This window comes from Eublepharis macularius, chromosome 14 (genome assembly GCF_028583425.1).
Source record: "Eublepharis macularius isolate TG4126 chromosome 14, MPM_Emac_v1.0, whole genome shotgun sequence".
Lineage (NCBI taxonomy): Eukaryota > Metazoa > Chordata > Lepidosauria > Squamata > Eublepharidae > Eublepharis > Eublepharis macularius.
Genome location: NC_072803.1, coordinates 38,691,683 through 38,703,909, shown reverse-complemented (window position 1 = coordinate 38,703,909; position 12,227 = coordinate 38,691,683). Strand labels below are relative to the sequence as shown.

General features: G+C 49.7%; 1 protein-coding gene across 3 annotated transcripts in view; it reads right to left on the bottom strand.

The window, feature by feature from the left end:
- The window catches only part of LOC129342527 (cytosolic purine 5'-nucleotidase-like), a 30,657-nt gene extending 23,215 nt beyond the window's left edge, over nucleotides 1-7,442 (bottom strand). Inside the window, exons 1-3 of one of the 3 annotated variants that reach the window (XM_054998343.1) lie at nucleotides 7,205-7,442; nucleotides 6,682-6,852; nucleotides 678-751 (exon numbers count right to left, since the gene is read on the bottom strand). In XM_054998343.1, coding sequence (XP_054854318.1) covers nucleotides 678-751; nucleotides 6,682-6,852; nucleotides 7,205-7,221 — 262 coding nt within the window. In that variant the 5' untranslated portion in view covers nucleotides 7,222-7,442. Of the gene's footprint in view, nucleotides 1-677; nucleotides 752-2,073; nucleotides 2,189-6,681; nucleotides 6,853-7,204 lie in introns of those variants that run through there. The other 2 variants (XM_054998344.1, XM_054998345.1) reach the window with 2 other exon arrangements.
- Between the last annotated feature and the right edge of the window lie 4,785 nt (nucleotides 7,443-12,227).

Sequence of the window (12,227 nt, the reverse complement as noted above, 5' to 3'; positions counted from 1 at the left end):
ATGTACTCTTTATCAGAAGACCTGAAGGAGCCTCTTCTGCATGAAATACCCTGTCACTGAAATCACCTGAAGAGGCCCTGATTTGTGAGTCATCGCTATCACAGGCTGGATAGGGGAGAAATACAGGAGCTTTGGGGTACCAACCCCAAGTTTATGAAAAACCTTTTCCTCGCAAAGCATGACTGTCTCCCTTAACTCAGCTTGCGGAATTCAGTCCCACAGAATGTGGTGATGGCCACTAGCTTGGATGGCTTTAGAATGGCCTTAGACAAATTCATAAAGGAGAAGTCTATTGATGGCTAAGGGCAACCTCCATGTTCAGAGGCAATGTATCTCTTAATGCCAGTCCCTGGGGAACAAACAACAGAGAGCACTTTGGGCTCTGTGCCATCTGGTTGGTCACTGTGAGAAAGAGTAGGCAGGGTTAGCTTGACCCTTGGTCTAGCTGCTTCTCAAATTCGCCACACGGATCAGATGGGCCACACTAGGTCATAAGGTATCAACTACAGAACCAGAGTCAGGGCTTCTTCACATCTCCACAGGGGAACGGTCCATGTGACAAAACGGGCTTCTCACAAACAGAAGAGATTCAAACTCCAAAGATCAGCCTATCCTAGAAAAGCCCCCCTCCCTTCATCTTGCTGTCAGGGTCCTTCAAGTTTCTGGCATTTACTTACTTGCTAGAGTATAGTCCATATCAAAACCAAAGCATTTGATCTTCTCCAGCGCCAGGCTTCGGTTCACAAAGATCCTGAAAAGCAGATGGCATGGCGACGTAACTATGTGAAGGGGACAAGCCGATGCTGTTCCACCGTCAACCACCTCCCTCTTCAGGGGTTCATCATCTGTGGTGCAAGCCCCCTTCAGCATCAGTGCAGACCCAGCGTTACGGTCTTTCCTAGGAAGGACCTTCTTCCTGGCCTCGCTTCATTTCTGCCCTCAACACACTACTTCTATATTACTGGCGCTCCACGCTGGAGCATCAATGTCTTTGCTGATGTTCAGAGGGAGCTGAATGCTGGACAGAAGAGGGGGGAGCAGAGAGACTGTGTAACATTATCATTGCTCCAGGGCAGCCTATGTCAACAGGTTTCCCATTACCAGGGATTTATGAACTACGAAATGAAGCCCCTCTGTCCTCCACTTCTCCCAGTCGAGTGAACATAACATCTGCTAACAAGTTCCTGGAGGAGAAATCCAGGGACTCAGACTGGGCTTAAACAGTCAGTTGTAATGTGCCAACCAGCCACTAACATTCCACCGCCGACTCTTAACTCACAACAGTAGGCTAGCTCCACTATTCTGCCAACACTCGCTGGCTGGAACACATTGGGCGACCACAGAAAGTCTTGCCACAAGCATCCAAAGCATTTTCTAATTATGTTTTATGATACCAAGAATCACAGTTGGGACTATGCAATTGCCCAGCCTTTGCCTGCAGAGAGAGATAAACAATATTCTTTCCCCTTGACTCTCCCGCACATGACCCCCCCCCTTGCTGTCTCCTCTGCAGCAGGAATTGAGGCATGGGTCTTTCATTCCAGCAGCTCTACACCTGTTTCCACTTGGAGTCCGTAGGAATATAGCCCTGGAGTTCCGAAAGAACTGCGGGGACCAAGAGACCTTTCCAAGGAAAGCCAAAAGCATGCACAGAAAGCTCCCCACCACCACCACCACCCCAGGTAGTGCCACATACAGACATTCTGAGACCAGAGGCCAAGTGCAGCACATCTGGAAGAAGTTTGAGAACCCTTCCAGGCCTCTTTCATTCTCAGTATCCAAGGGAACTGCACATATCCAGCAACCTTAGCCAGTTTTCCCTGCCCAGCTAGTATTCTTGATCCAAACCACTGCTGATCACTGCTAGAGAACATCTACGAGGCCCTCCTGCTAACTTAGCACCTCTGGCCCCAAACAAAGGGAGGAGAGAGGAAGGTTTGCAGTGGTGAGTGGGCCTCATCATCCTAAACCCTCAGAGCACAGAGGCTGTTTGCCGCACAGAGGAAGCTAAACCCAGAAGCAACCAAAACATTATATGGTTTGAGTGAGCATTTCCACAGATGGAATACTTGCCACTTGTGGAGCCTGACTTTCTCAGCCCCCAGCCGCAGTTTAAAATGCTCCCCTAAGGTCAGTCCTTGGGTTCCCTTCTTGCCCAGGAGCATCATTTCAGGGGGGTCAATTGGGGCTGCAATAGGAGCGAGGGAAGAAAGTTGTAGTCCAGTTAGGACAAAAAACATTTTATCTGGGAAATGTTTCGGTGAATCCAGGCTATTGTGTGGCATCATCTAACACACATGTTTCTTTGGCACCTCATATTTGAGATGCAGAGATCAAGTGAATACACAATTTATCTCCTGGCATCCTTACAATGTCTTAGCCCCCCTCCACTCAGTATTCCTGTTCTCATAAGAAACCTCGCATTGGATATGACCAGAAAACTAGCACCTGAGTTAATCTGCCTCCCAAAGCTCCTTGCCAGCCTATAGAAGTCTTGACTCTACACAGTTTGCAGACAAAAGGTCTTAAGATCTTGGCCTAAAGCATATTTTTTTCTTTTTCACCCTTTTAAGTACCCTACTTGATGAAGAGTTCTCGAGAAGCCAAAAAAACGTACATGCTTGTTGTGTCATTTGGTTGCCACCTGACCTCCTCACCAGAGCTTCCAGGTCTGTGCTAGAAGCCGGAAGGTCCCCCTAGATCCTGCATAGCTCAGCTGGACAAAGGCTGTACCCAGCTGCCTTTTACTGTGCAGCCCCAGCCAAAAGATGCTAGATGTTCCCTCACTGGTCTTACAGAGCTTTTGGGGAGCTATTCCTGAGACCCAGCTGAGCACAAAACTCTTCTGGCCACACTGTACTGGCTGCCAGCCCAAAGGAAGCTTGGGAGGTACCTACGCAGAAGACTTGAGCTGGGGAAATGCTGATCTCAGACAATGCGTCAAGTTATTTCATCATCACCTGTAATCCTCTGGACTGGGCAAAGATTTCGTAATCTTTGCTATCAGCATTTGACAACTGCCTCATAGCCACTTCCACAAACGCAGCTGATGACATGCCAACACCGTCCCCTGGCAAAGCCTGACAACCTCCAATTGGTCACTTTGTAGGGGCAGCACCTTTCCTCTCCCAGGAATCCCTCCCAACCCAATGCCAGGGGTCACAATGAGAACAGATGGCAGGAAGGAGTGTTTCCAGAAGCTGCCCTGGTAGGCTGAACGGTGGGAGGGGGAGGCGACTGGTTGAGACCAGATAAGCTGTTCCTTTACATTTGGAAAGTGCACAGGGTTTTGTTCATGATGGTGGTACCAGATTCAGTACAGCCTCCAAAATTTACTTTGGAATTTGCTTTTTTATTTATTTATTGTCCACCTTTCTCACTGAGACTTAAGGCGGATTACACAGTATGAGATTAGTACAATCAAGTACAGTTCAATACAGTATCAAGGACGTTTCCATAAACACTGGCATAGGGCAAATAGATGCAAGTTTAAAAGACATAGTATTAGCAACAATCCAATACAGAGTAGAAAAAATACTGAAGCAGTACATCATCAATTCTAGGACTAACATTAGACAACATGGAGCACTGGTGGTACATAGGAGTACACATTTAAAGCAACAGATAATATGTAAGGCAATATAGTGATGGTCCCTAACTCATTAGCGAAGCATCTTGGACCCCATCCCTACAATGCAGCCCTCCCATTTGAGTAAAAAAACCTTTTTGAATAGTTCAGTTTTGTATCGTTTACAAAAAGCCAAGAGAGCAGGGGCTCTTCTGACTTCCTCAGGCAGGTTATTCCACAGGATAGGGGCCACCACAGAGAAAGCCCATGTATGGGCTGCTCCTGACTTCACCCATGTGCAGCCTGGCACCTGCAGGAGACCTTGTTCAGATAAGCGAAGATGCCATGGAGGAACATAGGGAGGGAGGCTGTCCCTCCCTGCTTTTCCTGCATCAATGCCTAACGACCCAAGTTTTGTAGAAATTCCTGAGAGGGCTTAATCCTGCTAGATCATCATCAACCAGACTTTTACATCTCACTAGTTCCCCAGGTTGTTCAGTGCCCGTGAGACAGTTTCTGCTGTAAAAAGTTGCCGCCCAAGCAGCCAAAAGATAATGGAGGGGAGGAAAAAAGTAATGGTTGATGTGCCATGCTAAAACGGGGAAGGCAGGTTCAAGTCCCAGCTCAACCTTAAGACTCACTGGTGGCCTTGGGCCAGTCACACTCTCTCTCAGCCTAGCCTATTTCACAAGGTCACTGCGAGGATAAAAGGAAGGAAAAGAGAACCAGCAACATGGCTCTGAGCTTCTTGGAGGAAGGGTGGGATAAAAATTAGATGGACAAGAAAAGAATGTCAGTCATTTCAAACAGGGAGCTGGGCCACCCCATGACTTTGCCAAACCACTCTCTTCAGTGCCAGTAGCATACCCACATGCCATCTGGGCCACGTAGCCCACTAAGACAAATTAACCTATGTACATGCCCAGTACAATAGATGCCACTCTCTGGCCTCTCAACTATGCTCCTTGTGTCCAGACGAACCTGGAAAAATTGCATTTCCCAGGCTTTCTAGAGGAGCCTTGGCTGCCCGTTAAAACTGTTATCAATATTTCAATAGCCGTGATTCTGCAAATGCTTTCAAAATGCAACATTTATTTTATTATTCATGCAAAGGTTCCACAAAAGCAAGGATGAGCAGGTGTGGTCCACTGGACTCTACCTTCCAAAAGTGGTACCAGAGGGCTCACAAAGAAATCTGCAGATTATTCTATTCTCAACAAATATTGCTGGATTCCAAAGCAAGCTGGAGGAGAGCGCAGCAAACACTTATTAATGCAGCCATGGAGAAGTGTTTCTATACTGGTCATATTATGTCATAATCCTGTGCAACATAGCACACCCAGCATAAGGGCATCCAAACCAGTACAACCACTGGAGAAAGAGATGCAAGAATAAATGGGGAGATGCCCTCTGTTGACAGACTATCACAAATATATCAAGAATCCAAAGGTGCAAACAGAGAAAGGTAAAAAAGCCTCAGGCAAGCTGTCCTGAGCCCTCAACAGGATGCAAGCAGTATTTGAGGAAAACAACACAAGCTGCATTCCCTAAGCTACCAGGTTCCCCAATGGCCCCTGCCCAGATTTGAAGCCAAATCTCTTTGAACGTAAATGAAGCTGAAATCGGTTCCCAGTTCCTACATTCTTGTTTGCAGATCAAAGGTGCAAATGCAGCCTCGAAAGAAAAACTAGTAACCAACTTCAAGCTCACTGAATACCCCAGAAAAGGCTGCTGAACCATAAGCATATTACCTGTGAGACATGCCAGACATTTTACTAGCCAATGGCCAGACAAGACTTGATCAGCTAGCCTCAGGCAGTCCTTGCTTTGCCTATCTAGGTGGGCTTCCAAGAGAGGCACAGAAACAAATGAGCAAACGGAAATATTGGAGGAAAGGGGTCCTATGGGGGGGCGAACTTAGCAGCTCTTTCTTCTGGGGTTCTCGCACTCCCCCTAATACTTTGCGGCTGCGCTGGAGTACTTAGCCAGTCAAGACTCATAGTTCTTGACCGACAGCCCAATTCCTGATGGTTATTCCTGGCCAGCCATGTACTGTCACCAGACTGGTTTCTCTAAAAATCTCCTTAGCTTTCTTTGTGCCCTTCTCATCCTCTTCAGCCTACACATTTGGGAGTTGTGGTATCTGTCCCAGGACACGTTGCAATCTCTGAGAGGAAAAGAAGGAACAGAGGAGTCACTTGCCATTTAAGGGAGCAAAAACAATACCAGTTATTAGAGCAGAAAACTCGCCTTTGATATGGAAATTGGCTTTCAAGGGGAGGAAATGAACAAGGCTCCCTACTGTGACCAAGCAAGGGGCTGCCTGGCCACCAACAGCACTCACGGAGCAGGGAGCAGCAGGCCCACAGTGTCTTGGCCTGCTGATGTCACTGCAATGCCAGGAGCGCAGGATAAGGCTCAGGGAAAGCGCTGTCAGGTGATGGGTCCAGCGCAGATGCAACCCACAGCGGCTGCGGCCATCCTGCGAGTTGGAAAAGCAGGCTGGGGGGTGGTCGCCCGGCGGGGGGGGGGGTTGTGGCCTTTTGCTTTCGGCTGCTTCCATATTTCAAGCTGGGAGCCAGCCGACCAGCTGGGGAAGCTTAGCGAGGCCCAGCCCCTCGTTCCCCGACGCTCCTAAGCAGCAGTCCGGGCGAAGGAGCGAAGGTCCAAGGGTCCGTTCCTGGCTGCTGCTTCAGCTGCCTTCAACTTTCCCCTCCTTGCCCCGCCCGCTGCGCCCTCTCTCTCCAAACAGCCTTGTTTGCTTCTCCTGCCTCCGGTTCCAGGAGATAACCTCTGCCCAGAGATCTCGCCTACCGGCGGTGGGGGACCGGCTGCCTCTCCCCATCTTGCGGCTAGCAGGAGGGCTGTGCGTGCCTTCCGCTGTTCTCCCCTTCCTCTGATCCCCGCAAAGATCCCCACTCCCCTGCATTGCTGCATGCAGCGGGGACAGCAGGCAGGGGCAGCGGGGCTGCTCCAGCAAGCTCCATTTCCGCGCTCCGGGGCTGGGGGGAGTCCTTGCGCTGCAGTTCCAGGGGCAGGGCTGCAGGGGCCCCAGCGCTACAGGAGGCGCCCCGGGAGCGGCTGAGCGCCCCCGGGACTCGCCGCCCTCTTACCGGTGGTGGTAGTCCCGCTTGACAGCCGCGCGGTGCTCGGCGTGGCCCATTTCCTTGGGCTCCTGCGGCGAGCCGGGCTCAGTGCTCGGGAGGGGCTCCTTGGCGATGCTGCCCATCTCGCGGCTGCGGAGGCGAGCGCGGCTGGCTGCGAAGAAGGGGCGGCCGGGCGGGCTGCTCGAGAGATAGGCTATCAGCCCTGCCCAGCCGATGGTCCCCTCCCCTGCCCCCAGCCCCTCGGCGGCCTCCCGCCTCCTCCGGCGGGCCGGCCCATTGCCGAGCCCCAGCCCCAGCCCCGCCAGAGACGGGGGCTTTGCGCCTCCTGGCCGCCGGCCCTGGCCCCCCGCGGCCGCAAGGGCAACTCAAGGCTTCCCCTCATTCCCCGCGGTTCAGGGCGGCCGCCTGGCCTGGCCCGGCCCAGCTCAAGAGAGAGGCGAAAGGCCGCGAGCAGGCGCGGAGAGGGAGGGGTGGGGGCGGAGTCTCTCCCAGGGGGTTTTGCAAAGAGCCGTTCGGGTCTGGGACTCACTTGCCGAAACGCTGCATGGGGCTCCGTGGCGGTCACCATCGGCTCAAAGTCCCACCGCACCTCTCCAAGACTTAAGCAAAGCGGTTGGAGAAGAAGAACCCCCTGCTCAGACTGAAGCGCAACTCTCTGCTTCGGGCAGCCAGGGGTTACCGCCAAAGAGTTGCCAACCTCCAGGTGGTGGCTGGAGATCTCCTGGAATTACAACTGATCTCCAGGCGAGATCCGTTCTCCTGGAGAAAATGGCGGCTTTGAAGGGGGGACTCTATGGCATTATACCACTGAGGTCATTCTCCAAACCCCACCTTCTCTAGGATCCTCCTCCAAAATCTCTGGGAATTTCCCTTGCTAGAGCTGGCAGCCCTTCCAGGAGGCCAGGGCTACTGCAGAGGCTCAGTTGGTCTCAACTGCTGAAGAATTCCCTCCTCCTGAGTGCTAGTGAAGAAGTATGTCAAGAAGAGGTGTACTGGTTAGAGTGTCACTAGGATCTTGGAGTCCCAGGCATGTATCCTGTTCCAGTCCCCACTCTTCATCTCTCACAATGGTACCTACCTCTCAGGGTTGTGAAGATAACAATGGAGCAGAAAATTATGTTGTCCGTTGCTTTGAGAAAGGGGGGTTATAAATAGCAAGACGAATGTAGTTCAAGGGCATAACATATTCACAAGTCATTTGGTTTAGAGACTCTGTATACACAGGAGTCCTCTAAAAGCCCCACCGTGAAATGGTTTTTCTGCTTGCAAACACAATCTCACACATCCCCACCTCCATGAGCAGCAGGCAGGGGGTTGCTACAAGGTTCAGTTCCCTTTGGACGAGAGACTTGCAGTGTGATATCTATCTGCTTCTACACAAAAATGTTAAGCATGTTGGGAAGGAAGCGACCTCCGGAGAACAATCAGCAAAACAGTTGACCCTGCATCAGATTCCAAGACAGACATTCTTCCACTCCAGAGGCAAGGCTGTACTCCAGCCTGTTAACTCCAGACCTCCAAATCCATCTCTTTCTCCATCTCTCGCCCAGCAGCATAACAATTTGCAGTTTGTCACCAAAATAGGCCTCCTTACTAGAATTTTTAACTAAGGAATGGGCGGGGTGGAGGAATATATCCGTGCAAAGCGTTCTTAAAACCAGAATGGTTTGACCTATAAAAGAAGAAACATTGCTAAGGATAAATTAGCATGGCTTCTGCAAAGTCCCACTTTGTTAACCTTTTAGAATTCTTTTGAGAATGTCAGCAGACATATAATTATTTTCAGACGTCCAAAAGGCTTTCAACAAAGTCATCAAACATGCCTGGGAAAACTTAGCAGTCATCGGATAAGAGGAGTGCACGGATCCTCTTACAGACGGGTAACTGGTTAAAGAGCCAGGGAGCTAAGGAGAGGATTCAAGTCAGTTCCTGTAACAGAGGAGATCTGAATTGGGGCTGGTGTTATTTAATGTGCATAAAAAGAGCTGGAAATGGGGACAAGCAGTGAAGCGGCCAGGTTTGTGGATGACACCTAATTGTTCCAAAAGATGAAAACCCAAAGAGATTGTCAAGAGCTTTCAAAGCATCTCTCCAAACTGGGAGAGCAGGCAACAATGTGGCAAGTGAGGTCAGCATCAGTAAAGGCAGAGACCAGTGCAAGTTCATATATACCAAGATGGGGTCTGAGGCTGTTTAGGAAAGAAATCCTGAAATTAGGCCAATGAAAATGGAAGCTCAGTGCAATAGCTTTAAGGCAGGTTCTATGTTAGAAATGATTATTCAAAGTTAGTAATACTCAAATAAAAACAGCCAGCATGATAATGCTCTTATATAATATATCTGTGGTATGCATTTGGAATATTTTGCACTGTTGTGGCCACTTTATCTCAAGAAGTGTATCACAGAGGAGCAACCCAAATGACAGAGATGTTAGAGCACTTTTCCTAACGCCTTTGGGGTTTAGAAAACAAGACAACTAAGGAGAAATATGATAAACAGTTATAATAATAATAATAACATTCAATTTATATACCGCCCTTCAGGACAACTGAATGCCCACTCAGAGCGGTTTACAAAGTGTGTGATTGTTATCCCCACAACAAAACACCCTGTGAGGTGGGTGGGGCTGAGAGAGCTCTTAGAAGCTGTGACTGACCCAAGGTCACCCAGCAGGCTTCAAGCAGAGGAGTGGGGAATCAAACCCAGTTCTCCAGATTAGAGTCCCACAGAGAAAGTGGATAGGGAGAAAAATAATACTAGGACTTGGGGGTCATCTAATAAAATTGATTCAGAAAAGACAAAAGGAAATCCATCTTTACACAACATACAATGAATGTATGGAACTGCATGCCACACAATGTGGTGACAGCCACTAGTTAAGATGGCTTGAACAGAAGATTAGGCAAATTCAAGGGGGAGAGTCTATCGGGACCTATTTTTGGCCATGATAAATAAATGGAACCTCAATGTCCAGAAGCAGTATAGATCTCTGGATCCCATATTCTGAAGACGTACAGCAGGAAAAGACTGTCTCCTCCATACCTGGCTTGTGTGAGCTTCCCAAAAGCTTCCGACTTGCCACTCTTGGGGGAAAAGGATGGTGGTCTACGTGTACCCCTTGGTCTATGATGTTCTGATGGAACCATTGTTTGGAGGTGGTCTATATGCATCTGTACATGGGAGAAGTACTCATTGTAGCTCACACCAAGGGGGAACCAGTTGCCTGTTTATTTATTGACAAGCAAGGCTAAGTAGGTTGGCCTGCAGTGCCATCAGATCCCATCTCCTACTGCAGTCCAAAGACTTTTTTGCTGCGGTGTAAACGTTATAATATTAGTGGCTGTTGTTGCAACTTTACAGCACTCTCACCATGAGTTTCTGGGTTCACTATAATACCAACTTTTGTGTACTCTTTACTGGCATCTTTATGCATGTTTAAAGCTTAATCGCATCCCAACAGGCTGGGCAGTCAGAAACATTCAGTCCAAAGACGACTTAATGCCATTTGCATGAATGTTGCCCAGTGTTTTAGAGGCAGCCTTTCCATTCTTTGGGATGCGGGCGATCACTGCAAACCCAGGCTCAGCAGGTTTTCCAAGGGCCCATGTTCCTTTGGCCTCCTGCCCACCCAGCTGACCTCGTAGAGCTGGGCCCCTTATCACTGCTGTTTGAACAGCAAATAGTGAGTCAGCAGCACCAGCATGAAAGGGCAGAGTAAGGGGTTGGAAAGGGGTTGTGGCGGTTGGGGTACACAGATCATGTTCTGGGAGATGACCAGAAGGGCTGGAGACAATGACTGCTTGGGGAAGTGATGCCCCACTTAACACCAAAAGGCCTGATCTAGCATGATCAGGAGCCAAGCAGGACTGTACCACATGATCTGCTGAACATGTGGATTAGCTCCGAGGCCGGAATATAGACAAGATCCAGCCAGATCTTTTCGGAAAGGTGGGCAGGGCTGAGATCAAGTGCCAGAATAGGAGGAGCGCAGCTAGACCTCAAGGTAAAAATGGTGCAGAAGATAAAGACAACACCCACTGCTCCCCCTTTGGTTTCACACCCCTCTCTATCTCCGTCTAGTCTCAACTCCATCAATGGCCCTCAGAGTTCAGTCCAGGCTAAAGCTATGCTGCAGAAGCTGAGTCATCTCTGGACAACTGGCATTGGAGTCAACAAATGCCAACCTGTGAGCAGTGGTCACTTTCTATGGCTGGCTGACAAGAGAGGCATAGGACAGATGCAGGAGCTTGGCTGTTCCTCCCACCTCCTTTGTATCAAGCTGAACCTAACTGGATTTCAGAAGGACTGTTCAGGATTTTCCAGGTAAAGCTGTCTACATCCCAAGGAACATTATAGTTTCAGAAGAGCTCTGCTGGATCAGACCAGTGATCAGTCTGGCTCAGCATCCTGTATCACACAAACAACACCCCCAAAGGGCTAGCAAGCAAGACACAGAGGCTAAGGCCTTCGCCGATGCTGTCTCCTAGCGCTGGTGGTTCAGAGGGTTGTTGCTTCTGTGTATGAAGCCACCATGGCTAGTAGCCATAAATGGGCCCAGGGCTTTTTTTCTGGGGAAAGAGGTGGTGGAACTCAGTGGGTTGCCCTAGGAGAAAATGGTCACATGGGTGGTGGCGCGGAGGGCGATCTAAACTCCCCCCTGTCTGGAGATCAGGGGGCAGGGCCACCACCCATGTGACCATTTTCAAGAGGTTCCAGAACTCCGTTCCACCACGTACCTGCTGAAAAAAAGCCCTGAATGGGCCTATCCACCATGAATCTGTAAGTCCCTTTTGAAGCCATCATTCATCACCACCACTGGCAGTACATTACACAATTGGTGGTGGAGAGTGCCCTCAAGTCATAGCTGACTGCTGGGGTTTTCATGGCAAGAGGCTAACAGAGGTGGTTTGCCATTGCCTGCCTCTGCAACCTTGGTCTTTGTCAAAGGTCTCCCAACTAACCAAGGCCTTAGCTTCTGAGATCTGACGAGATCAGGCTCACCTGGGCTATCTACAATTAGTACCTTCTTTTATCTGTCCTGAATCTAAGGACAGAGTTCTCCACTGGGAAAGGGGGAACACAAATATACCGTGCTGTCACAATGGTATTTGTAGCTGATCATGACTGAGCAGAGGAAGAAAATCCCCCAGTAGGGTCCTGGTGCTGGGAGCTCTAGAAATGACCATCTCAGGCCTGGTTCCACCTGAGCTAGCAGAGTTGGGGCTGGTGGTGGACATGACAAGCCACTCCAGGGAGGCTGCTTAGATGGACCAATCAGCCCTGCACCGGCTTGTTACACATTTGAATGATGACTTCCTTGCAACTCCCTTCTCAATGGTAGTGCACAGATCATAAAACAGGTCCTTTGAGTCTGTAACAGCCACGACTTCAGGCAGCCTGTGCATTGATTAACTTACTCATGCTGTTGCTGTCCCGCTCCAAACAACTGCGTGCTCTGGCTAGCCTTTGACACCTGGTTGCAGTCAGGAAACAAAAGTTGCTCCAGCCACCACTGGCACTGAGGCTTATCTGAAGAAGCCTACTAGACCTCT